This window comes from Chiloscyllium plagiosum, unplaced genomic scaffold (genome assembly GCF_037043375.1).
Source record: "Chiloscyllium plagiosum isolate Xiang-an unplaced genomic scaffold, Cpla_swu_hap1 HiC_scaffold_1, whole genome shotgun sequence".
Lineage (NCBI taxonomy): Eukaryota > Metazoa > Chordata > Chondrichthyes > Orectolobiformes > Hemiscylliidae > Chiloscyllium > Chiloscyllium plagiosum.
The window spans coordinates 171,062,927-171,084,521 of NW_028270139.1; the positions used below are offsets into that span (position 1 = coordinate 171,062,927).

Genomic DNA, 21,595 nt, shown 5'->3' on the forward strand with positions numbered 1-21,595 from the left:
ACCTAAGTCTGAAACGTTACCACAAGGTTGTATTTAAAATGATTAATTAGTCTCAAATTAAACATGCTTTCTTTTCAGTGTTGTGATTCAAATTCAAATAAGACATAAGGTCTGATTAGTTAGAATTGACAGTGGGGCAGTTATGATCTGTAAAAACAGCAAGTAAGTTAAAGCTTCATCAATATTATCTTTTACAGAGTTTGCATTTCATAATCAGCGATGGCTACTCAAAATCATCATAAAGTCTCAAAATGTAATTTAGTTCAATCCATAGCAAGTAAGCATAAAGAGTTAATTTTCTACTGGCTTCGGCAATCTCAGCACTAAACTGCTCTGTCTGTCTGTTTCTCTCCCTCTCTCTCTCTCTGTCTCTCTAGTGTCCTTTTGAACGCTCAAGTCAGGGACTTATAACAGAAAAAATGTTTTTTTTTCCTTTGCCTCTGCCTAGCTTGAATTATAATAAGAATCCATTATAGAACATAGAACATTACAGCGCAGTACAGGCCCTTCGGCCCTCGATGTTGGGCCGTCCTGTCATACTAATCTGAAGCCCATCCCACCTACACTATTCCATGTACGTCCATATGCCTGTCTCATGACGACTTAAATGCACTTAAACTTGGCGAATCTACAACCGTTGAAGGGAAAGCATTCCATACCCTTACTACTCACTGAGTAAAGAAACTACCTCTGACATCTGTCTTATACCTATCTCCCCTCACTTTAAAGTTGTGTCCCCTTGTGTTTGCCATCCCCATGCTTGGAAAAATGCTCTCCCTGTCCACCCTATCTAACCCTCTGATTATCTTGTATGTCTCTATTCATTCACCTCTCAACCTTCTTCTCTCTAACGAGAACAGCCTCAAGGCCCTCAGCCTTTCCTCGTAAGCCATTCCTTCCATACCAGTCAACATCCTAGTAAATCTCCTCTGCACCCTTTCCAAAGCTTCCACATCCTTCTTATAATGCAGTGACCAGAACTGTACACAATACTCCAAGTGTGGCCATACCAGAGCTTTGTACTCCTGCAGCATAACCTCCTGGTTCCGGAACTCAATCCCTCTAATTAAGAAAGACCAAAACACTGTATGCCTTCTTAACAACCCTGTCAATCTGGGTGGCAACTTTCAGGGATTTGTGTACATGCACACCGAGATCTCTCTGCTCATCTGCACTTCCAAGAATCTTACCATTATAATTGATAGGACCTGGCCATTAATTGCTAGTTTTGTTTCGAGGTCAGAATCTAACATTTGTTAATTTCACAAGGGAACAGTCGTGAATATTGTTACTCAGTGTCCTGTTTATACAGATTCACTGATGTTAAGGTACAAGTTCTTAATTGCCTTAGAGCATCCTGTTATCACTTGGTGACAACAGATGTTTTTATCTTCTGAATAATCTGGGTTCCCCATTTTCTTGTGGCCTGAGCCTCCCTGCTTGCCGTCTTATTTTCTAGTATGCAGCAAATGTGTTCTATAATTCAGTGTTACATTTTAGTCTAAATGTTTAAGGACAAGTTTTAGGGCTATAGAATTTCTCACATCTATTACACAAATTACCACTCTCTTGGGTAACATGTCAGAAAGAGTGAAAATACATTCATCTCTTGCTATTAGAAACTGATTAGAAGCTTCTTTTAAAGCATCTTTTCCCACAGTGCCTTTCTTCTGCAACCAGCACTGTGACTTCATGTGTCCCACCTTACCACAGTGAAAACACCTAACGCCTTTCACCTCCTTTTCACTGTCTTGGGCTTCTTTTTACACCCGTGTTAAACTATTACCAGTGTGCTCGACTCTTTGTTTAGTAGTATAGGATCTCCCCTTCTTCCAATGTGTGGTCTCTGAATTCTCACTTATCAATTTCTCCTTAAACAATTTTAGCGGCCCTCTCACTTCATGCCCAAACTCTAAACCTTGGAGTGCAGGCTCGTAGCTCCTTGAAAGTGGAGTCACAGGTAGATAGGATAGTGAAGAAGGTGTTTGGAATGCTTTCCTTTATTGGTCAGAGTACTGAGCTTAGGGGTTGAGAGGTCATGTTGCGGCTTGACAGGACATTGGTTAGGCCACTTTTGGAATTTTGCAAGCAAATCTGGTCTCCTTCCTATCAGAAGGATGTTGTCAAACTTGAAAGGGTTCAGAAAAAATTCACAAGGATGTTGCCAGGATTGGAGGATTTCAGCTATAGGGAGAGGCTGAATAGGCTAGGGCTGTTTTCCCTGGAGTGTCAAAGGCTGAGGGGTGACCTTACACAGGTTTATAAAATCATGAGGGTCATGCATAAGATAAATAGACAAAGTCAGACAAAGTCTCTTCCCTGGCGTGGGGAAGTCCAGAACTAGAGGACATAGGTTTAGGGTGAGAGGGGAAAGATATAAAAGAGACCTAAGGGGCAACTTTTTCAGAGAGTAATGCACGTATGGAATGAGCTGCCAGAGGAAATGGTGGAAGCTGGTACAATTACGGCACTTAAAAGGCATCTGGATAATATGAATAGGAAGGGTTTGGAGGGATATGGGGTGGGTGCTGGCAAGTGGGACTAGATTGGGTTGGGATATCTGGTCGGCATGGACAAGCTGGACCGAAGGGTCTGTTTCCGTGCTGTACATCTCTATGACTCTATGATTCTAAATGGACTGAGTTTGGTCGATTCAGTTGGTGCATCACTGATTGCAAAAAGTACAAACTGAATTCCCTTATCCCAATCACCTGGATAGTCTTGAATATAAGCCCTCAACATGGTCTTTAGTGGAGAGTGGAGGGTACTTTAATATCTGATGCCACCTTTCTTGCACTCCTTATGGTTCTGGATGTTATGCAGTAGATTTGAATTGTTTTATTCCTAAGATATCCTTGAATAATTTTGATGTAAGGTTTGACCCTTGGTCTGACTATATCTCTGTGGGTAGTCTATATCTAGTGAAAAATTTAAGTAATTCCTCTATACAATCCTTCTAGTTGTGATCTTGCAAAATGGAATGGCCAATGGAAATCTAGTGGACACATTCATTAATGTTAACAAATACTGATTCCCACTTTTTCTTTTAGGTAGGGGTCCCACACAATCACTTAAGACTCTTGTAAAAGGTTCCTGAAATACAGGAATAGATACTAAAGATGTGGGTTTTATTACTGCCTTTGGTTTTCCAATTACCTGACATGTATGACTTATCTGGCAAAATTCAACTACACCTTTGTGCAGTTCAGACCAGTGGAAATGTTTTTGTATTTCAGATTGAGTTTTTCTCACTCCTAAACGTTCCACTAGTGGTAGCTCATGCACTACCCATAACACCTCCTTATTATAACCCACTGGCAATATGACTTGATGAACATCTGTCCATTTTTCATCTGCCTGAATATGTGATGGTCTCCATTTCCTCATTCAGACATTTTTTTTAAGATAGTAACATTTAGGGAATACATTGAATTCTTTTTTCTGTCTGTACCTTTTGATAAAATGCTTTAAATTTTCTTCTTTCTGCTGTAACTCAGTTAATTTATCTGAGTTAAAAATGTCTGCTTTGCCATCTATCTGCTCCTGTTCTGCATCTACCATCTGATCAAACAGGATCTCTGCTCATTCCATATCAACTTTCTTATCTGTGCAAAGTTAAAAATGACACAACGCCAGGTTATAGTCCAACAGATTTAACTGGAAGCACTAGCTTTCACAGCGCTGCTCCTTCATCAGGTGGTTGTAGAGAATAAGATTGTAAGACACAGAATTTACAGCAAAGGTTTACAATGTGATGTAACTGAAATTATATATTGAAAAGACCTGGATTGTTTGTTAAGTTTCTCATCTGTTAGAATGACCATGTTGGTTTCAGATCTTTTATATGTAAATGGCAAATTGTTTTTAAAAGTTACATTAAGTGAAATTTAACAATTGGTATTATGTTGGCCCAGATAATGTATTGAAGGTGTGAGCTTCCCTGTGTGAGACTGTCTGTGCCACAATGGTCAGACTGATTCTAAGCTAAAATACGGATTTACAGAATCTTACATGGATTCATGCAGTGTTTGAGCAAAGTTGGACTACAACCTGGTGTAGTCATTTCTTATTTCTTATCTGTACTCTTTAATCTGTCCTGTTTGAACCGATGATTTTGTGATGTCATTATCACACAGTCAGGAAAAATCACAGGATATGTGTCCTGCAATAGTTATGATTTGGAGTGCCGGTTTTGGAGTGGGGTGCACCGAGTTAAAAATCACACAACACTAGGTTATAGTCCAACAGGTTCATTTGGAAACACTAGCTTTTGGAGTGCTTCTCCTTCGTCAGGTGATTATAGAGTATAAGATCGTAAGACACAGAATTTATAGCAAAAGTTTACAGTGTGATGCAACTGAAATGATATATTGAAAACCTAGAACTTTTTTTAAGGTTACATTCTCAAGTGAATTTTAACAATAGATGCCATGTCAGCTCAGATAATGCATTGAAGGTGTGAGGTTAAAGTCTGTCTGTCTCTGTCCCAATATTCAGACTGATTCTATTTCTAAAATAAGGATTTTCAGAATCTTACATGGCTCAGGCGGTTTTTGAGCAAAATGTAAAATAATTCTGCAAGTACAAATTCCCCCCACAAACTTATGTGTGTGCGAGTATGTGGGTGTGTGTGGGGTTTGGGGTGTGAGTGTCTGTGAGAGACAGTGTGTATGTGTATGTGCATGAGTATAAAGCGGTAAAGTCTGTGAGAAGGTGTAAGGGGAGAACTTGTGTATAAGAGAGGTCTGTGTGAGTGTATGGGTTTTCAGGAGTGTGTGCATGCGTGTGTGTGTGTGTGTAGTCGGGTCACCTGTAATGTGACATAAACCCAAGGTCCCGGCTGAGGCCGTCCTGTAGGTACCGAACTTTGCTATCAGCCTCTGCTTGACCACTTTGCGTTGTTGCTTGCCCCAAAGTCCACCTTGGAGAAAGGTTACCCGAAGGTCCTGGACAGCTGAAGTGTTCCCCGACTGGGAGGGAGCACTCCTGGCTTTTGATTGTTGTGCGGTGTCCATTCATTCGTTGCTGTAGCCTCTGCTTGGTCTCACCAAGGTACCATGCCACAGGGCATCCTTGCCTGCAGCGTATGAGATAGATAATGTTGACAAGTCACATGAGTCCTGAAAGCCGGGCAGTTTGCTACAAACAATGATCCGTTTGAGGTTTGGTGGTTGATTAACGGTGAGAAGTGGAGGTTTGGGAAAGGTCTTGGCAAGGTGCTCATCCTCATTGATAATGTGTCACAGGCTACAAAGAACATGGCATAGTTTTTTGGCTCCTAGGAAGTACTGGATAACAAAGGGTATCCTGTCTGTTGCAGCTTGTGTCTGTCTCCTGAGGAGGTCATTACAGTTTCTCACTGTGGTACGTTGGAACTGGCGGTTGATGAATTGAGCATCATACCTCATTTTTATGAGGGCATCCTTGAGAACGTCCAAGTGCCCGTCATGTTCCTCCTCATCTGAACAGATCCTGTGTATTTTAGGGCTTGTCTACAGGGGATGACTGTTTTAAAATGTTTTGGGTGGAAGCTAGAGATGTGTAGCATCTTGAGATTATCCGTGGGTTTGCAGTCGAGTGGTGTGCTGAGGTGCCCATTCTTGATGGAGATGCATGAGTCCAGGAATGAGACAGATACTAAAGAGTAGTTCATGGTGAATTTAATGGTGTTACAAAACTTGTTGACATCACTGTGTAGCTGTTCCAGTGACTCCTCGCCATGGGTCCAGAGGAAGAAAATGTCATCAGTATACTTGGTGCATAGTATTGGTTGGAGGTCCCGCATAGAGACAAAGTCTTGTTTCAACCTGTGCATGAACATGTTGGCAAATGGGATGCAAATTTGGTCCCCATGGCTGTTCCATGTGTCTGGATGAAGAACTGATTGTCAAAGGTGAAAACATTGATGGTTTTCAAACCCACCAACACTGATTTCATGTGGCCTACTTTATTGCAATGAAAACACTGGTGCTTTTTAACTTCCCTTTCCCCTTCAAGGGTTTCCTTTTTACCCTGTTGTAAATTTCCTTAATGGTCTTCACCGAGATCTACCTTTTCCCTTTCCATGTGAGGATTTCTCTTTTCCCCAATTGCTATCCCTCACGGAGTGAAATTGATTTTGGAAGCCAATCTTTGATTTACAGACCAATTCATAATCATCTGACATTTCGGGTGCTAATTTTGCCATTTTAGCTCTCTGCTTTTCCTCACTCAGCTTACCTTCAGCCTTCATCTCCATCCTTTTAGATTGACTTTGCTGCCTAGGTGCCAATTTCTGAACTTCAAACTCTTTCCCTTCCTTTCCTCTCTCTCTCCTTTTTTCACTCTTCCACTTATAATTGTGATTCAAACTGTTTCATTTCTGTTGCCCTTTCCCTGTCTTTTGCCTCTAACACAAGCTGCATCATTTTCAATTAAAGTTTAGACATCCCTCAAGATTCTGATAGTGTTTCCGGAAATTTAAATGCTGAGCTATTGCTGTAATTATCTCTCCTTTACTCTCAAAAGGAGGCAGCTCCAACCCCAGATTGTCTGCTAATTCCAGCAGCTTGGCCTCAACCACCTTTTGTAAAACTCCCAAAGTCACTCCTTCCACTCCCAGAAAACTCTTAGTGATTGAAAGAGCTATTGCTATCCCAGGCACTGTTTAAGCCAACCAAATTCAATACCTGAAACACAAGACACTAACACCTTTCACTTGCTGCCTTTGAGTCCAATGACCCTCATCCCAATTTGCAACTATAAAACAAATCATTCCTGCCTCATTCCCAATGAAGGGCTTATGCCTAAAATGTCGATTCTCCTGTTCCTTGGATGCTGTCTGACTTGTGTGCTTTCCAGCACCACATTCTCAACTCTGATCTCCAGCATCTGCAGTCCTCACTTTCTCCTATAGAACAAATCCCACAAAGACCCCCAAATGGACCAGGCCAGACCCCCTCAATACATTTAAAGAAAGTAGCCCGGACGCAAACTTTGCTCATTGTTTTAAGCAGGTGTTTAGGTGGCCCAACCACTTAGTTTTGAGATTAGATTAGATTCCCTACAGTGTGGAAACAGGCCCTTCGGCCCAACAAGTCAACACCGACCCTCCAAAGAGTAACCCACCCCCTCTGACTAACCCCTAACACGATGGGCAATTTAGCATGGCCAATTCACTTGACCTGCACATCTTTGGATTTGGATTAAACAAAAGAGAATTTATTTGCAACGTGACCGGATCAAATACAAACAAAAGAGAATGGAATGCAGAATAACTTAACCTATCCGAAAACCCAACAGATTATCCCTACTTAATGATGCAGTTCCAAATTCCTGCAACTATCCACATAAACACCCCTTGACACAAAAGGTAAAATCAAATGCAGGGTCTTGCAGGAGAGAGAGTGAGATGGCAGTATAGAACACTCTCTTCCATGTAGCTGTTTCTTGGATCAGCAGCCTCAAACTGACTTCCTGTTTTCAGTGAACCAAACCAAACCAGAGAAAAGCTGAGCAGGAAGAACTGGATGCTCCCCTGTCATTGTACAAGTGTTTTTTCTTTAACTTGAAAGCATTCTCAAGTACATCAAACTGAGACATTTCGTAGTCTGTGTCATTGGGACCTCCTGATGAAAAAACACAAGACAAGCGAACCTTGTTAAAGGACCAGCATCATAACAGTGTTAACATGTATCTCTTGTCCTTGTCCTCCTCCATGGAAGTGTTCGTGGGTAAAGAAGGTGCTGATCTAAGGATTGTAGTGAATTTCTGCAGTGCATCTTGTACATAGTGCTGCAAATGAGAATCAGTGTTGGAGGGAGTGGATGCTCATGGATGCAGTACCAAGCAAGTAGGTTAATTTGTCCTGGATTGTGTCATCCTGGCAAGTGGGGAATATTCCATTACACTCCTGACTTGTGCCTTTTAGATAGAATCATAAAATCATAGAATCCCTAGATTGTGGAAACAGGCCTTTGGCTTCACAAGTCCACATGGACCCTCCAAAGAGTAACCCACCCAAACCCATTCCCCCTTTTTTTTATTTACCTCTGACTCATGCACCTAACCTACACAACCCTGCAATTTAGCACAGCCAGTGGTGGACCAGCTTTTGGGGGTTTTGGAGGTGTGTTCCTCGCTGCTATATTCCTAGCCTCTGACCTGCTCTTCCAGCCACTCTGTTTAGGTGGTGCATCCAGCCTAGTTTTAGCTCAATGCTGATACACAGATGTTGATAATGGGGGAATTCAGTGATTGTGACAACACTGAATGTCAAGGAACAGTGCTTAGATTGTCTCTTATTGGTGATGGTCATTGCCTGGCATTTGTGTGGCATGAATGTTACTTGCTACTTGCTTTATTGTCCAGATCTTGTTCATTTTCACATGGATTGCTTCAGTATCTGAGGAGCCGCTACTGATGCTGAACATTGTGAAATCATCAGCAAACATCCCATCTTCTGCCCTTATGATGGAGGGAAAGTCATTTACGAATCAGCTGAAGATGGTTAGGCTTAGGACACAACCCAGATGAACTCCTGGAGAGATGTCCTGGAGCTGGGATGACTGCCCTCCAATAACCACAACCATCTTCCTACGTGCCAGGTGTGACTCCAACCAACAGGGAGTTTGCCGCCTGATTCCCATTGATTCCAGTTTTGCCACGGCTCCTCGATATAATACTGAGTTACACGCAGCCTTGATGTCAATGGCTGTCACTCTCATCTGACCTCTTGAATTCAGCTGTTTTGTCCATGTTTGAATCAAGGCTCTAATTATGTCAGGAACTGAGTGGCCCCCATTGAGCCCGATGTCACTGAGCAAGTTATTACTGATCAGATTTTGCCTGATCGCGCTGTTGATGACTCCTTCCTTTACTGATGATTGAGAGCAGACTGATGGGTCGGATTTGTCCTGCTTTTTATGTACAGGACATACCTGAGCAATCTTCCACGTTGTCGTGTAGATGCCAGTGTGTAACTGTACTGGAATAGCTTGGCAAGGTGGGCAGAAAGTTCAGGAGCACACTTCTTCAGTACTATTGTTGGAATGTTGTCAAGGCCTTTGCCGTCTCCAGTATCTCCAACTGTTTCTTGATACAACATAGAGTTAATTGAATTGGCTAAAAACTGGTGTCTATAGGGCTGGGAACTATTGGAAGAAGTCAATATGGATCGTCCACTCAGCACTCCTGGCTGAAGATTGCTACAAAAACTTCAGCATTATCTTTTTCACTGATGTGCTGGGCTTTTCCATTATTGAGGATAGGGATATTTATGGAGCCTCCTCCTCCAGTGTATTGTTAATCCATTCAAGACTGGGTGTGGCAGGACTGCAGAACTTTGATCTGATCCATTGGTTGTATGATTGTTTGGCTCTGTCTATCATTTGCTGCTTATGCTGTTTGGCATGCATGTAGTCCTGTTTGGTAGCTTCACTAGGTTGGCACCTCATCTTCAGGTATGGCTGATGCTACTCTTAGCATGCTGTCCTGCATTCTCCTGTAAACTAGGGTTGATCCAGGCTTGGTGGTCATGGTTAATGGCCCACTGCACCTCATGGATGCTCTGACTTGAGTTGATAGATCAGTTTGAAGTGGTTTTTTTAATTGTTTGTAATGTTCATAAATTATGTCGATAAGAATGCGGAGGGTATGGTAACTAAGTTGTGGATGATGCAAGGATTGGCTGGGTGCTTGACAGTGGGGAGGAAATTTAGAGGAGAATAGAAATGGATAGATCAGATGGGGAAATCAATCGCAGATGGAATTTAACCCTGATAACTGCGAGGTGATGCATGTTGAAAGAAGTAACAAGACTGGGGAGTACTTGATGAATAGCAGGTAATGAGGAAGTTCAAAGATAAAGAGGGAATTTTAGGTTCTTGACTACAGTACCCTAATGGTAGCAGGTCAGGTTAATAGTGTAGTTAAGAAGGCATGCAGGATACAACTTTGACTCATGGCATAGATTATAAGGGCAAGGAGCTCATGTTGGAACTGTGGTCAGACCTCAGCAGGAGTACTGTGTGCACCTTTGGTCATCATTCGATAGGAAGGATGTCATTACATTGGAGGGAGTACAGAACAAATTCATCAGGATGTTGCCTTGAATCGTTTTCTTTACAGGAGAAAAGGTTGAGAAGGATTCTGATTAAGATGTATAAGATTATGAGGGATATGGACAGATGGCAAGTTGGCAAATGGAATAGAATATGGGAAGATCTATCATTGTTCATTTTTAGAAGGGAGGCGAAATGGAGAAAACTGGTGGGATTATCTTATGAATAAATATGTTGATTGGCTTACAAACAGGTTGGGACTGTATTCAGTGGAATTTAGAAGAATGCGAGGTGATCTCTTTGAAATATAAGTGGCTTGACAGGGTAGATGCTGAGAGGATATTTCCCCTTGTCAGAGAGTCTAGGACCCGAGGGCAAAGTCTCAGAATAAAGGGGCACAAACTTAAAACCGAGATGAGAAGGAATTTCTTCTTTGAAACCTTTTACCACAGAAATCTGTGGGGGCAGAGTCATTGTGTAAGTTTTAAGATGAGAAAGATAGATTCTTATCAGTTAGGTAATCAAGGTTTATGAGAAAAGGGCAGGAAAGTGGATTTGTGAAATGTTAGATCAGCCATCCTCCGCATGGTGGAGCAGAATTGAGGGGTCAAATGGCCTTCTCCTGTTCCAATTTCTGATGGTCTTACAGAAGAGAAAGCAGCTGTTTCCTTTGCTGGGAAGTCAACTATAAAGGGGCACAATTTTAAGGTGAAAGGCAGGTGCTTTAGAGGGAATTTGAGGAACAATGTTTCCACCCGGGGTTGTTGTGTCTTGAATGCGTGGCCTGAAAGGTGATGGCGGAGTTGTAGTTGAGGTGTGAAATATCACAACTTTAAAAGAACTGCTTGGATGAGCACTTGAAATGTCATAACATTCACGGCTAAGGCCAAGTTCTCTAAATTGGTGTTGGTGTAGATTTGAAATATTTTATGTCTTTCTCGACTCAATGGTTCAAAGAGTTTATTCTGCACTGTATGATTCTATGATTTTTTTCTTATCAGTGTATTTATGTGAAGTACCAATATTGTTAAATAAATTATTGTCATCAGAAATAAAACATCTCTTAATTGATTATTTCTTGGGGGTATGATTGGAAGTGTGTGATTTCTATACATATATGAATAGTATAATTTAAGTTTACATTTTATAATAAAGTCATTACTTCTTTGAAGGGGTTTGCTGAAATAAAATATTCAGAAAAAGGTCAAACATTCTTCGAGAGCAGTGATCTATTCAGCACAGAGCTGGGATTCCCTGGAATGTTCCTAGAATAGGGTGACATGCTGCCTCATAGTGCCAGGGACCTGAGTTCAGTTCCAGACTTGGGTAACTGTATGTAGTTTGCACATTCTTCCCATATCTGCTTGGGTTTTCTCAGGGTACTCCGGTTTCCTCATACAGTCCAAAGATGTGCAGGTTAGGTGAATCGGCATGCTAAATTGTCTATCGTGTTCAAGGATGTGTAGGTTAGGTGCATTAGTCAGGGGAAATGTAGGGAGATGGGTCTAGGTGTGATACTCTTTGGATCAGTATGGACTTGTTGGATTGAAGTGGCCTGTTTCTGCTGTCTTTGAATTCTATGGAATTTGATGTTCTGTGTTGGTTGATGATGTGGACTGTAAACATTGAACTCCATTCCCTTCCTTTGGATACAAATTAATCAAGGATGTGATTTGTTTGTTTCATCTGATATATTTATTCTCATATCTATTTGTTACAAAATAAGGTGAAAAGTGTTGGATAGTATCACCCTCCGGCGCGATTTAAAACACAGAAAAATAAACCAAAACATAAAATGCGAAGGCAGAAAAATGAAGAAATAAAGTAAGAGTCCAACTTTCCAGTCCTTCTTGCTAAGTGCTCCATCATCGATCATGGGCCAAGTGGCAAGGCACAAGTCCCCTTCAACACTCCACCACCGCTCAAATGAAAGTTGCTACTCTTTGGTGCCATTCTACCCTGCACCGATGCCTTCCCCACTATGAGTCCTTGATGGACCTCACAAATGAAGACACCACCAGTGTAGCTAGATACTGCACCAGCCCAAACTCTATCGTTGCTATGAGTCCACTTTGGGTGCATCTCGTCGATGCAGCTACTGTTGATGCTGCCACTGCTCGTACTGGGCCCAAACTCACATCCACTGCTGCTTCCATGACTTTGCACTGGATACAGCTGCAGTTGGGAACCCAACTCCCTCTGCAACAGCAGCCATGAGTTGGCGCTAGGACCGTCTTGTCAGAAGCCTCCAGGAACCCATCTCACCTCTGGCACTGCCACCACAAGTCTGCATTACTGAGATTTGGAGAAAATCTGAGGACAGGAGCATATTTTCTTTTCTCCCAGAAAGCAGTATAGGACAAAGAGGACAGTTTAGGGAAAGCAGTTACCTCAATGTAATAGTTTAGCTTGTGAAACTTCCAGGCCAGGCGTATATTGTTAGAAGCTAGCACACAGGCTGAGAAAGCTTCCCTCTCGATTTTATGAGTATTCATCGAAGGAGACTCCATAGGAAACAGGAAAAAAAACGGGGATAGATTAGTTCAGTCAAACTTGAAGGGGTAATTTCCCTAGATTTGAACATCTGTAACAGGTAATAGAAACAGAGAAGATAGAAGCGAGAGATTTAGATTACATTACAGTGTGGAAACAGGAGAAAGTGAGGTCTGCAGACGCTGGAGATCAAAGCTGAAACTTTATTGCTGGAACAGCACAGCAGGTCAGGCAGCATCTAGGGAACAGAAGATTCGACGTTTCGGGCACATTCCTGAAGAAGGGCATGTGCCCGAAACGTCGAATCTTCTGTTCCCTAGATGCTGCCTGACCTGCTGGGCTGTTCCAGCAATAAAGTTTCAGTGTGGAAACAGGCCCAACAAGTCCACACCGAACCACCGAAGCGCAACCCACCCATACCCCTATATTTACCCCTTACCTAACACTACGGGCAATTTAGCATGGCCAATTCACCTTACCTGCACATCTTTGGACTGTGGGAGGAAACCGGAGCACCCAGAGGAAACCCATGCAGACACGGGGAGAATATGCAAACTCCACACAGTCAGTCGCCTGAGGCGGGAATTGAACCCGGGTGTCTGGCGCTGTGAGGCAGCAGTGCTCACCACTGTGCCACCGTGCCGTCCAAGAGAGGAGACCATTCAGGCATTTGAGTCTGCTCTGCCATTCATCAGGAGCATGGCTGACTGTCCAACTCAATAGCCTAATCCTGCTTTCTCCCCATAACCTTTGATCCCATTCACCCCAAGTGCTGTATCTGGCCGCCTCTTGAATACATTCAGTGTTGTGGCATCAACTATTTCCTGTGGTAATGAATTACATGGGTTAATGTCATGAAGTAGGTTGAGACTTCATTTAACCATATTTTTTAAGATCTTTAAGACGACTTGTTAATAACCTCAATGTTAACTGCATAAAATTTGATCTGTGAAATCAGGACTAATTCTGGAATCTGTCTTGTTCTGCATGCCCATCAGCGAGGATCATACCAACATTTGTCTTTGTTGAAGTCATACAGGCTTGATTTCTTGCCCACTCCTGCTTTGCATTTGTTAAAACTCCTTCACATGTGTCTGACCACTGGAATTCAACACCTTAATAACTTTCACAGGTTTACCAAATGATTCACTGTGAATTTAACAGTGTTTAACTTGACCCTCTGGTTCTTTCCAATGATATTATTAGCTATTGTGATTATTTCTTTATATGTCTTGTTATGAGGTGTATGGGTACTGTACCTTTTAGAGAGTTAAAATGCTGGCATGGACATGAAGAAGCACAGAGAACCACGTAACCATGTAACATTTGGTCAAAACAGCTAGAGTAGCTGGGTTGCCATAAGACAAAAACAAATCCAAATTCATCCAATCAGTATAAATTGTGTTCCAAGATACCAAACTCCAATCCAGTTTGAACTTAGTATTTTGATAATATTAAAACCAATGAAGCAATCCAATGTTTTGGGGTATAAATATAAGACATTTTAAATAATTACCCAGAGCGGCAAAAACAACTGCCAAAAGACCAGCAGATGGAGGCTGCTCGTAAGACCTCTCTGATATTTACCTGTCTGGGGAAGGATTTTGCACAGAAAAACATTGAAACCAACCTGGAGAGAGAATCTACAGAGGAAAATCTACAGAGGAAACTCAGCAAAGCTGACTGATTTTGAAACATGATTATGTTTCTGTAAACCATAATTGGCCCTTTTTTAATCAACCAGTGTTGTAGAGTCATAGAGATGTACAGCACGGAAACAAACCCTTCGGTCCAACCTGTCTATGCCAACCAGATATCCCAACCAATCTAGTCCCACCTGCCAGCAAGCGGCCCATATCCCTCCAAACCCTTCCTATTCATATACCCATCCAAATACCTTTTAAATGTTGCAATTGTACCAGCCTCCACCACTTCCTCTGGCAGCGCATTCCATACACGTACAACCCTCTGCGTTAAAAAGTAGCCCCTTAGATCTCTTTTATATCTTTCCCCTCTCACCCTAAAGCTATGCCCTCTAGTTCTGGACACCCCCACCCCAGGGAAAAGACTTTGTCTATTTATCCTAATTTACCCTCGTAATTTTGTAAAAATCTGTAGGGTCACCCCTCAGCCTCCTATGCTCCAGGGAAAACAGCCCCAGCCTGTACAGCCTCTCCCTATAGCTCAAATCCTCCCACCCTGGCAACATCCTTGTAAATGTTTTCTGAACCCTTTCAAGTTTCACAACATCTTTCCAATAGGAAGGAGACCAGAATTGCATAAAGGAAAGCATACCAAATGCCTTCTTCACTATCCTATCTACCTGCGACTCCACTTTCAAGGAGCTATGAATCTGCACTCCAAGGTCTCTTTGTTCAGCAACACTCCCTAGGACCTTACCATTAAGTGTGTAAGTCCTGATAAGATTTGCTTTCCCAAAATGCAACGCCTTGCATTTATCTAAATTAAACTCCATCTGCCACTTCTCACCCCGTTGGCTCATCTGATCAAGATCCTGTTGTAATCTGAGGTTACCTTCTTCGCTGTCCACTACATCTCCAATTTTGGTGTCATCTTCAAACTTACTAACTGTACCTCTTATGCTCGCATCCAAATCATTTATATAAATGATGAAAAGTAGTGGACCCAGCACCGATCCTTGTGGCACTCTACTGGTCACAGGCCTCCAATCTGAAAAAAACCCTCCACCACCACCCTCTGTCTTCTACCTTTGAGCCAGTTCTGTACCCAAATGGCTAGTTCTCCCTGTATTCCGGGAGATCTAACCTTGTTAATCAGTCTCCCATGGGAAACCTTGTCGAACGCCTTACTGAAATCCATATAGATCACATCTACCGCTTTGCCCTCATCAATCCTCTTTGTTACTTCTTCAAAAAACTCAATCAAGTTTGGGGAAGGTCAAAGATAGATTTAGAGAAATGAGTTGTAAATAGTTGTTTGTTAATTATTCTCTGTTCGACTTTTTAAAAAATGTTGATTTTTACTTTGAATAGTGACGTTTGGGGATAGTTCTTTGCCTCTCGAATTTTAACACATTACAGCACGAGGTGAATCTTTTCTGTGTGGCTTGTTTAAATTAGCAGAGTGGTTTACCCCATGTTGTCACAGTCTTATTTAGATTTTGCAGGAACATGTTTTGGCCTACCCTAAGGCTAAACATAAATACCTTTCAAAGGGTGTGTTGAGTGTTGTCAAGAGTAAAGATTCTTCACCCAGTTTCATATTCCAGTTGCCATTTTTAGCATGAAGATTACTGAAAAATTTTACCTCTATCAGGGAATGGGCAAAAGATCCTGGCATTGACAACGATGGCTATATTGCATAAGCCCAGTGTACCATTTTGGATACTGCTGGTGGGGACAGCCTACCAGGGGGAAACCATAGTTGTCAGGTGTCTGGCACTCAACCTGGCACTGTGGCTCAGAAGGGAAGCGGGGAGAATAGAAAAGCGCTAGTGGTAGGGGGCTTAATAGTTAGGCGGATTGACAGGAGAGTTTGTGGTCAGAAATGAGATTCCCGGAAGGTAAGTTGCCTCCCCGGTGCCAGGATCTGGGATGTCACCAGTGGGGTTTATAAAATTCTGAAGGGGGAAGGTGAGCAGCCAGAAATCATGGTACATATTGGCACCAATGATATAGCCAGGAAAGGGATTGAATATCTGAAAAGTGACTACAGAGAGTTAGGTTGGAAGCTGAAGAGCAGGACGAGTAGAGTAGTGACCTCAGGTTTGCTACCGGTGTCACGAGACAGTGAGGTGAGGAACAGTCAGCGAATGCAGCTTAACACGTGGCTGTGAGGCTGGTGCAGGAGGGAGGGCTTCAGATACCTAGATCATTGGGATGCCTTCTGCGGATGGTGGGACCTGTACAAGAATGACGGGTTGCACCTGAACTGGAGGGGCACACATGTCCTGGGTGGGAGTTTGGTCGTGTGGATTGGGAAAGTTTAAACTAGTTTGACAAGTGGGTGGGAACCAGAGCTACGTATCTGAGTTGTAGTTGGGACAGTGACAGGATGTAATGAATTGGAAAGGATTTTCATGTGATGAAACAAAGGGATCGGTTAAAGTGTGTCTGCTTTAATGGAAGGAGTGTCAGAAATAAGAGTGATAAACTTAGAGCATGGATCAGAACTTGGGGCTATGATGATGTGGCCATAATGGAGATGTGGGTTTCACAGGGGCAGGAATGGTTGCTAGATGTTCCAGGGTTTAGAACGTTTAAAAAGAACAGGATGGGTGGAAAAAGAGGAGGGGGTGTTGCATTGCTAATCAGAGAGTGCATCACAGCTACAGAAACAAAGGGTGTTGAGGACGGTTTGTCTACTGAGTCAGTATGGGTGGGAGTTAGGAACAGCAAGGGAGTGGCCAACCCATTGGGGGCTTTCTACAGACCCCCTAATAGCAGTAGGGAGATTGAAGAACATCAGCAATGCTTTGCCTGGAGGCCCACTGAAAATGTTACCAAGTAAGGTGACGAAATGTCTGGAAATGAACCTTCCAACTCAGCGAGCAAACCTACATCAATGTCAAAGGATTTTGCCAGGGTTAGAGGGTTTGAGCTTAAGGGAGAGGCTGAATAGAATGGACCTATTTTCCCTGGAGCATCAGAGGCTGAGGGGTGACCTTACAGAGGTTTATAGAATCATGAGGGGCATAGATATGGTAAATAGATAAGGGTTTTTTTCCCTGAGGTGGGGGAGTCCAGAACTAGAGGGCGTAAGTTTAGGGTGAGAGGGGAAATATTTAAAAGGGACCGAAGGAGCAACTTTTTCACACAGAGGGTGGTGTATGTATAGAATGAGCTGCCAGAGGAAGTGGTGGAGGCTGGAATAATTAGAACATTTAAAAAGCATCTGGATGGGTATGTGAACAGGAAGGGTTTCGAGGGATATTTGCAAAGTTCTGGCAAATTGACCTGGCTTAATTTAGGATAAGGGGCAACTTTTCCACACAGAGGGTGATACATGTATGGAATGAGCTGCCAGAGAAAGTGGTGGAGGCTGGTACAATTGCAACATTTAAAAGGCATTTGGATGGGTATATGAATAGGAAGGGTTTGGATGGCCGGATGCTGGCGGGTGGGACTAGATTGGGTTGGGATATCTGGTCGGCATGGACGGGTTGAACCGAAGGGTCTGTTTCCATGCTGTACATCCCTATGAGTTTACATCTGGTCGGCATGGACATGTTGGACCGAAGGGTCTTTTTCCGTGCTGTACATCTCTGTGACTCTAAAACGATGGGATTCCCACAATCTGGAAACTGCGACTCTGATGTTTGTTCCCTTCTCTTCCCCTAAAAAGTTGTTCCTCTATTTCATTCTCAGTGCATCAAAGCTAAAAGAAAATATCCAGCATTCTCAATTGGTTCTGAACTTGAACCAAATAGATTCTGTTCATGACCCCTTCAGAACATCCTCTCTCCAAATGCTACCCCGTCATCCTTCCTCCTTTCTTTCATTCCTTCATGTTCTGAAGGCCCTGTGTCCAGGAATATTTAAGAACGTACCTTTCCTTGCCTTGATGCAGCTGAAGAACAAGAAGTTAACCTTTGATATGAATGGTAGGGTTCTAATCCCTGTCAGGTAAGCTGCTAGAAATGAAATCAATTGTAATGCTCAAGAAGTCTTCCGGAAACTCATCTGTGACTATCGATGATACAAATATTTCAGCAAGGGGCCTAGCAATCATTTTCTAGCTTCCGACGGAGTTCTAGGGCACACCTGATCAGGTCCCATGCGTTTATCCACCTTGTGCAAATTTTGAAATCAGATAATTTTATGTGAATGAGAACAGCAATGATACTAATATGGAGCCCTGCGCCCAACACAGGACCACATCACACTGACACCTTGCAAAGCACTCCTCGAAGGAAAGAAAGCAGTCAGTAAAAGTTAAAGACAGTTGAAGCAATGCCAAGGATAAGCAGGGATCAGAATGGAGAATAACGCATTCATGTAAAAAAAAAGCTGAATTAAAGTCTGGATGCAAATTGCATTTATAAAACTGCATTTATAAAACAAAATTGATGATTTGACCACTCTGAGTGGACTTAATGGGTATGATTGAATTGCCATTATAGAGACTTGGCTACAGGATCCTAAACTTGGAAATCCATCCCTGAACCTCTCAATGTCTTTTTATCTCACTTTCCTTTGGGTAAAGATCCTTAAAACTGACCAAGGGACTTTAACATCTGTTCAAGTATTGCCTTATAGAGCTTGTTAACACATATTTGCTCTTCCTGTAATCACTGGGATATCTTGTGATGCTGAAGAAGTTATAGAGTCATAGAGATGTACAACATGGAAACAGACCCTTCGGTCCAACCCGTCCATGCTGACCAGATATCCCAACCCAAACTGGTTCCATCTGCCAGCACCTGGCCCATATCCCTCCAAACCCTTCCTATTCATATACTCATCCAAATGCCTCTTAAATGTTGCAATCATACCAGCCTTCACCACATCCTCTGGCAGCTCATTCCATACATGTACCACCCTCTGCATGAAAAAATTGCTCCTTAGGTCTCTTTTATATCTTTCCCTTATCACCCTAAACCTATGCCCTCTAGTTCTGGACTTCCACGCCCCTCATAATTTTGTAAACCTCTATAAGGTCACCCTTCAGCCTCCGACGCTCCAGGGAAAACAGCCCCAGCCTGTTCAGCCTCTCTCTGTAGCTCAGATCCTCCTACCCTGGCAACATCCTTGTAAATCTTTTCTGAACCCTTTCAAGTTTCACAACATCTTTCCGATAGGAAGGAGACCAGAATTTTGTAAGTACAAGTTATTGTTCAATGGATTAAAAGATTTGGATCATTGTGGTCGAGAGGCTGGAGACCTGGCTCACAGTCATTACCTGAGGCAGTATGGGCGTATTCCGCTTCCCTCTTCCTGATAGCAGCTGGGGGAATACAAACTTATAATCCTTCAGTTCTTCAAGTAACTTTTGCTGGTGAAATCGAAAACCTGTTTGAAACACAGTGGGGGGAGAATGAATGATACAGTCACAATGTTCAGTGCACAAATTTTGTATTATTTACCACAACATTATTCATCTGCAGCATTATAACCACAGAGCACCAGCAGATCCCAATACTGGGATCACCAGCACCATCAGATCCCAACACCAGCAGATTCCAGCACTGTGATCACCCAGCATCAGCAGATTCCAGCACTGAGATCACCCAGCACCAGCAAAGCCCAGCACAGGGATCACCAGCACCAGCAGAACCCAGCACTGTGATCACCCAGCACCAGCAGATTCCAGCACTGGGATCACCCAACAGCAGCAGATTCCCTCATTGAGATTTCCCAGCACATGCAGATCCCAGCACTAGGATCACCCAGCACCAGCAGTGCCCAGTACTGGAATCACTTAGCACCAGTGGTGCCAGCACTGGGATGACCCAGCAGCAGCGGTGCCCGGCACTGGGATCACTGAGCACCAGCGGACCTCTACACTGGGATCACCCAGGTTGAGAATAAACAGGTTTTCCAGGATCAGCACTAATGTGACTGGGGTGGAAAATGGAAATGTTTAACCAGATTCTGGTTACTGTTGCAATTCTACATTGAAATTCTTCGCTGCCTCCACAGAAAGAGTGGTAACCCATTTGAAGAGCTAGTTACCTTCAATTTTTCAAAATGAGCGTCACAGAATCATACAGCGTAAAAAATGCTCTTTGGCCCTTCAAGTCTGCACTAAAAAATCAATGCTAAATCTACACGAATCCCACTCTCTTGTACTTAGACAATAGCCTTTATTGTTATGTCTTTTCAAGTACTCATACTTGTAAAAGGTTGTAAGGCCGTACATAAGGGTGGCACGGTGGCACAGTGGTTAGCACTGCTGCCTCACAGCGCCAGAGACCCGGGTTCAATTCCCGCCTCAGGGGACTGACTGTGTGGAGTTTGCACATTCTCCCCGTGTCTGCGTGGGTTTCCTCCGGGTGCTCCGGTTTCCTCCCACAATCCAAAAATGTGCAGGTTAGGTGAATTGACCATGCTAAATTTTCCATAGTGTTAGGTGAAGGGGTAAAAGTAGGGGTAGGGGTGTGGGTGGGTTGCGGGTCGGTGTGGACTTGTTGGGCCGAAGGGCCTGTTTCCACACTGTAAGTAATCTAATCTAATTTCTGGCAGCACTTTCCAGATACCCACCACACTTGGGTTAAAAACGTGTTTTGTTAAATTGCCTCTAAACCTCCTGCTATTCACCTGAAAATGATGCCTCCTCATTATTGACCCACAACTAAGGGAAACAGCTGCTTCCTATCCACGCTGTCCATGCCCCTCATAATCTTATAGACCTCTATCAGATCCCCCTCAACCTTCTCTGCTCAAAAGAAAACACCCTGAGCTTATCCAGCCTCCCTTTATTGCTGAAATGCTCCATCCCAGGGAACATCCTGGTGAATCTCCTCTGGTCCCCCTCCAGTGCAATCACATCCTCTCTCCAGCTGGGGCCGAACCAGAATCCTGTACAGCTCTAACATCACCTCCCTGGATTTATAATCTATGCCTCATCTGATAAAGATAAGTGTCCCATCTGCCTTCTTAACCACCCAATCCTGACACCTTCAGGGATCTGTAGACAAATAAGCCCACATCCCTCTGTTCCTCTGAGCTTCCTAGTGTCCCGCTGTTCATTGAATGTTCCCTTACCTTGTTACGCCTTCCAAAGTGCATCACCTCACATTTATGAGGGTTAACTTCCATTTGCGACTGATCTGACCACAATACTCCCTTATCCTGGTTCTACTGGCCTGCAGTAACACACAAACAGACCTTCTCCCACTACCAAACGAAAAACTAAAAGAACTGCAGATACTATAAATCAGAGACATAAATAGAAATTACTGGAAAAGCTCAGCAGGTCCAGCAGCATCTGTGGAGAGAAAGTAGAGTTAACGTTTCAGGTAGAGTGACCCTTCTGAGAACTGAAGGTTTCCTTATATGACTCCCCACCACTCCCCCTCCTCTCTTACCTCTCCTTTCTATTCTTCCTATGGCTTCTATACCCTGGAACATTGAGCTGCC

At 43.1% G+C, this 21,595-nt stretch overlaps 1 protein-coding gene across 1 annotated transcript in view; it reads right to left on the reverse strand.

The window, feature by feature from the left end:
* Positions 1 to 21,595, reverse strand: part of LOC122549379 (disintegrin and metalloproteinase domain-containing protein 8-like) — a 249,455-nt gene that overhangs the window by 209,366 nt on the left and 18,494 nt on the right. Inside the window, exon 2 of the mRNA XM_087985954.1 lies at positions 19,416 to 19,525. Coding sequence (XP_087842080.1) covers positions 19,416 to 19,525 — 110 coding nt within the window. The remainder of the gene's footprint in view (positions 1 to 19,415; positions 19,526 to 21,595) is intronic.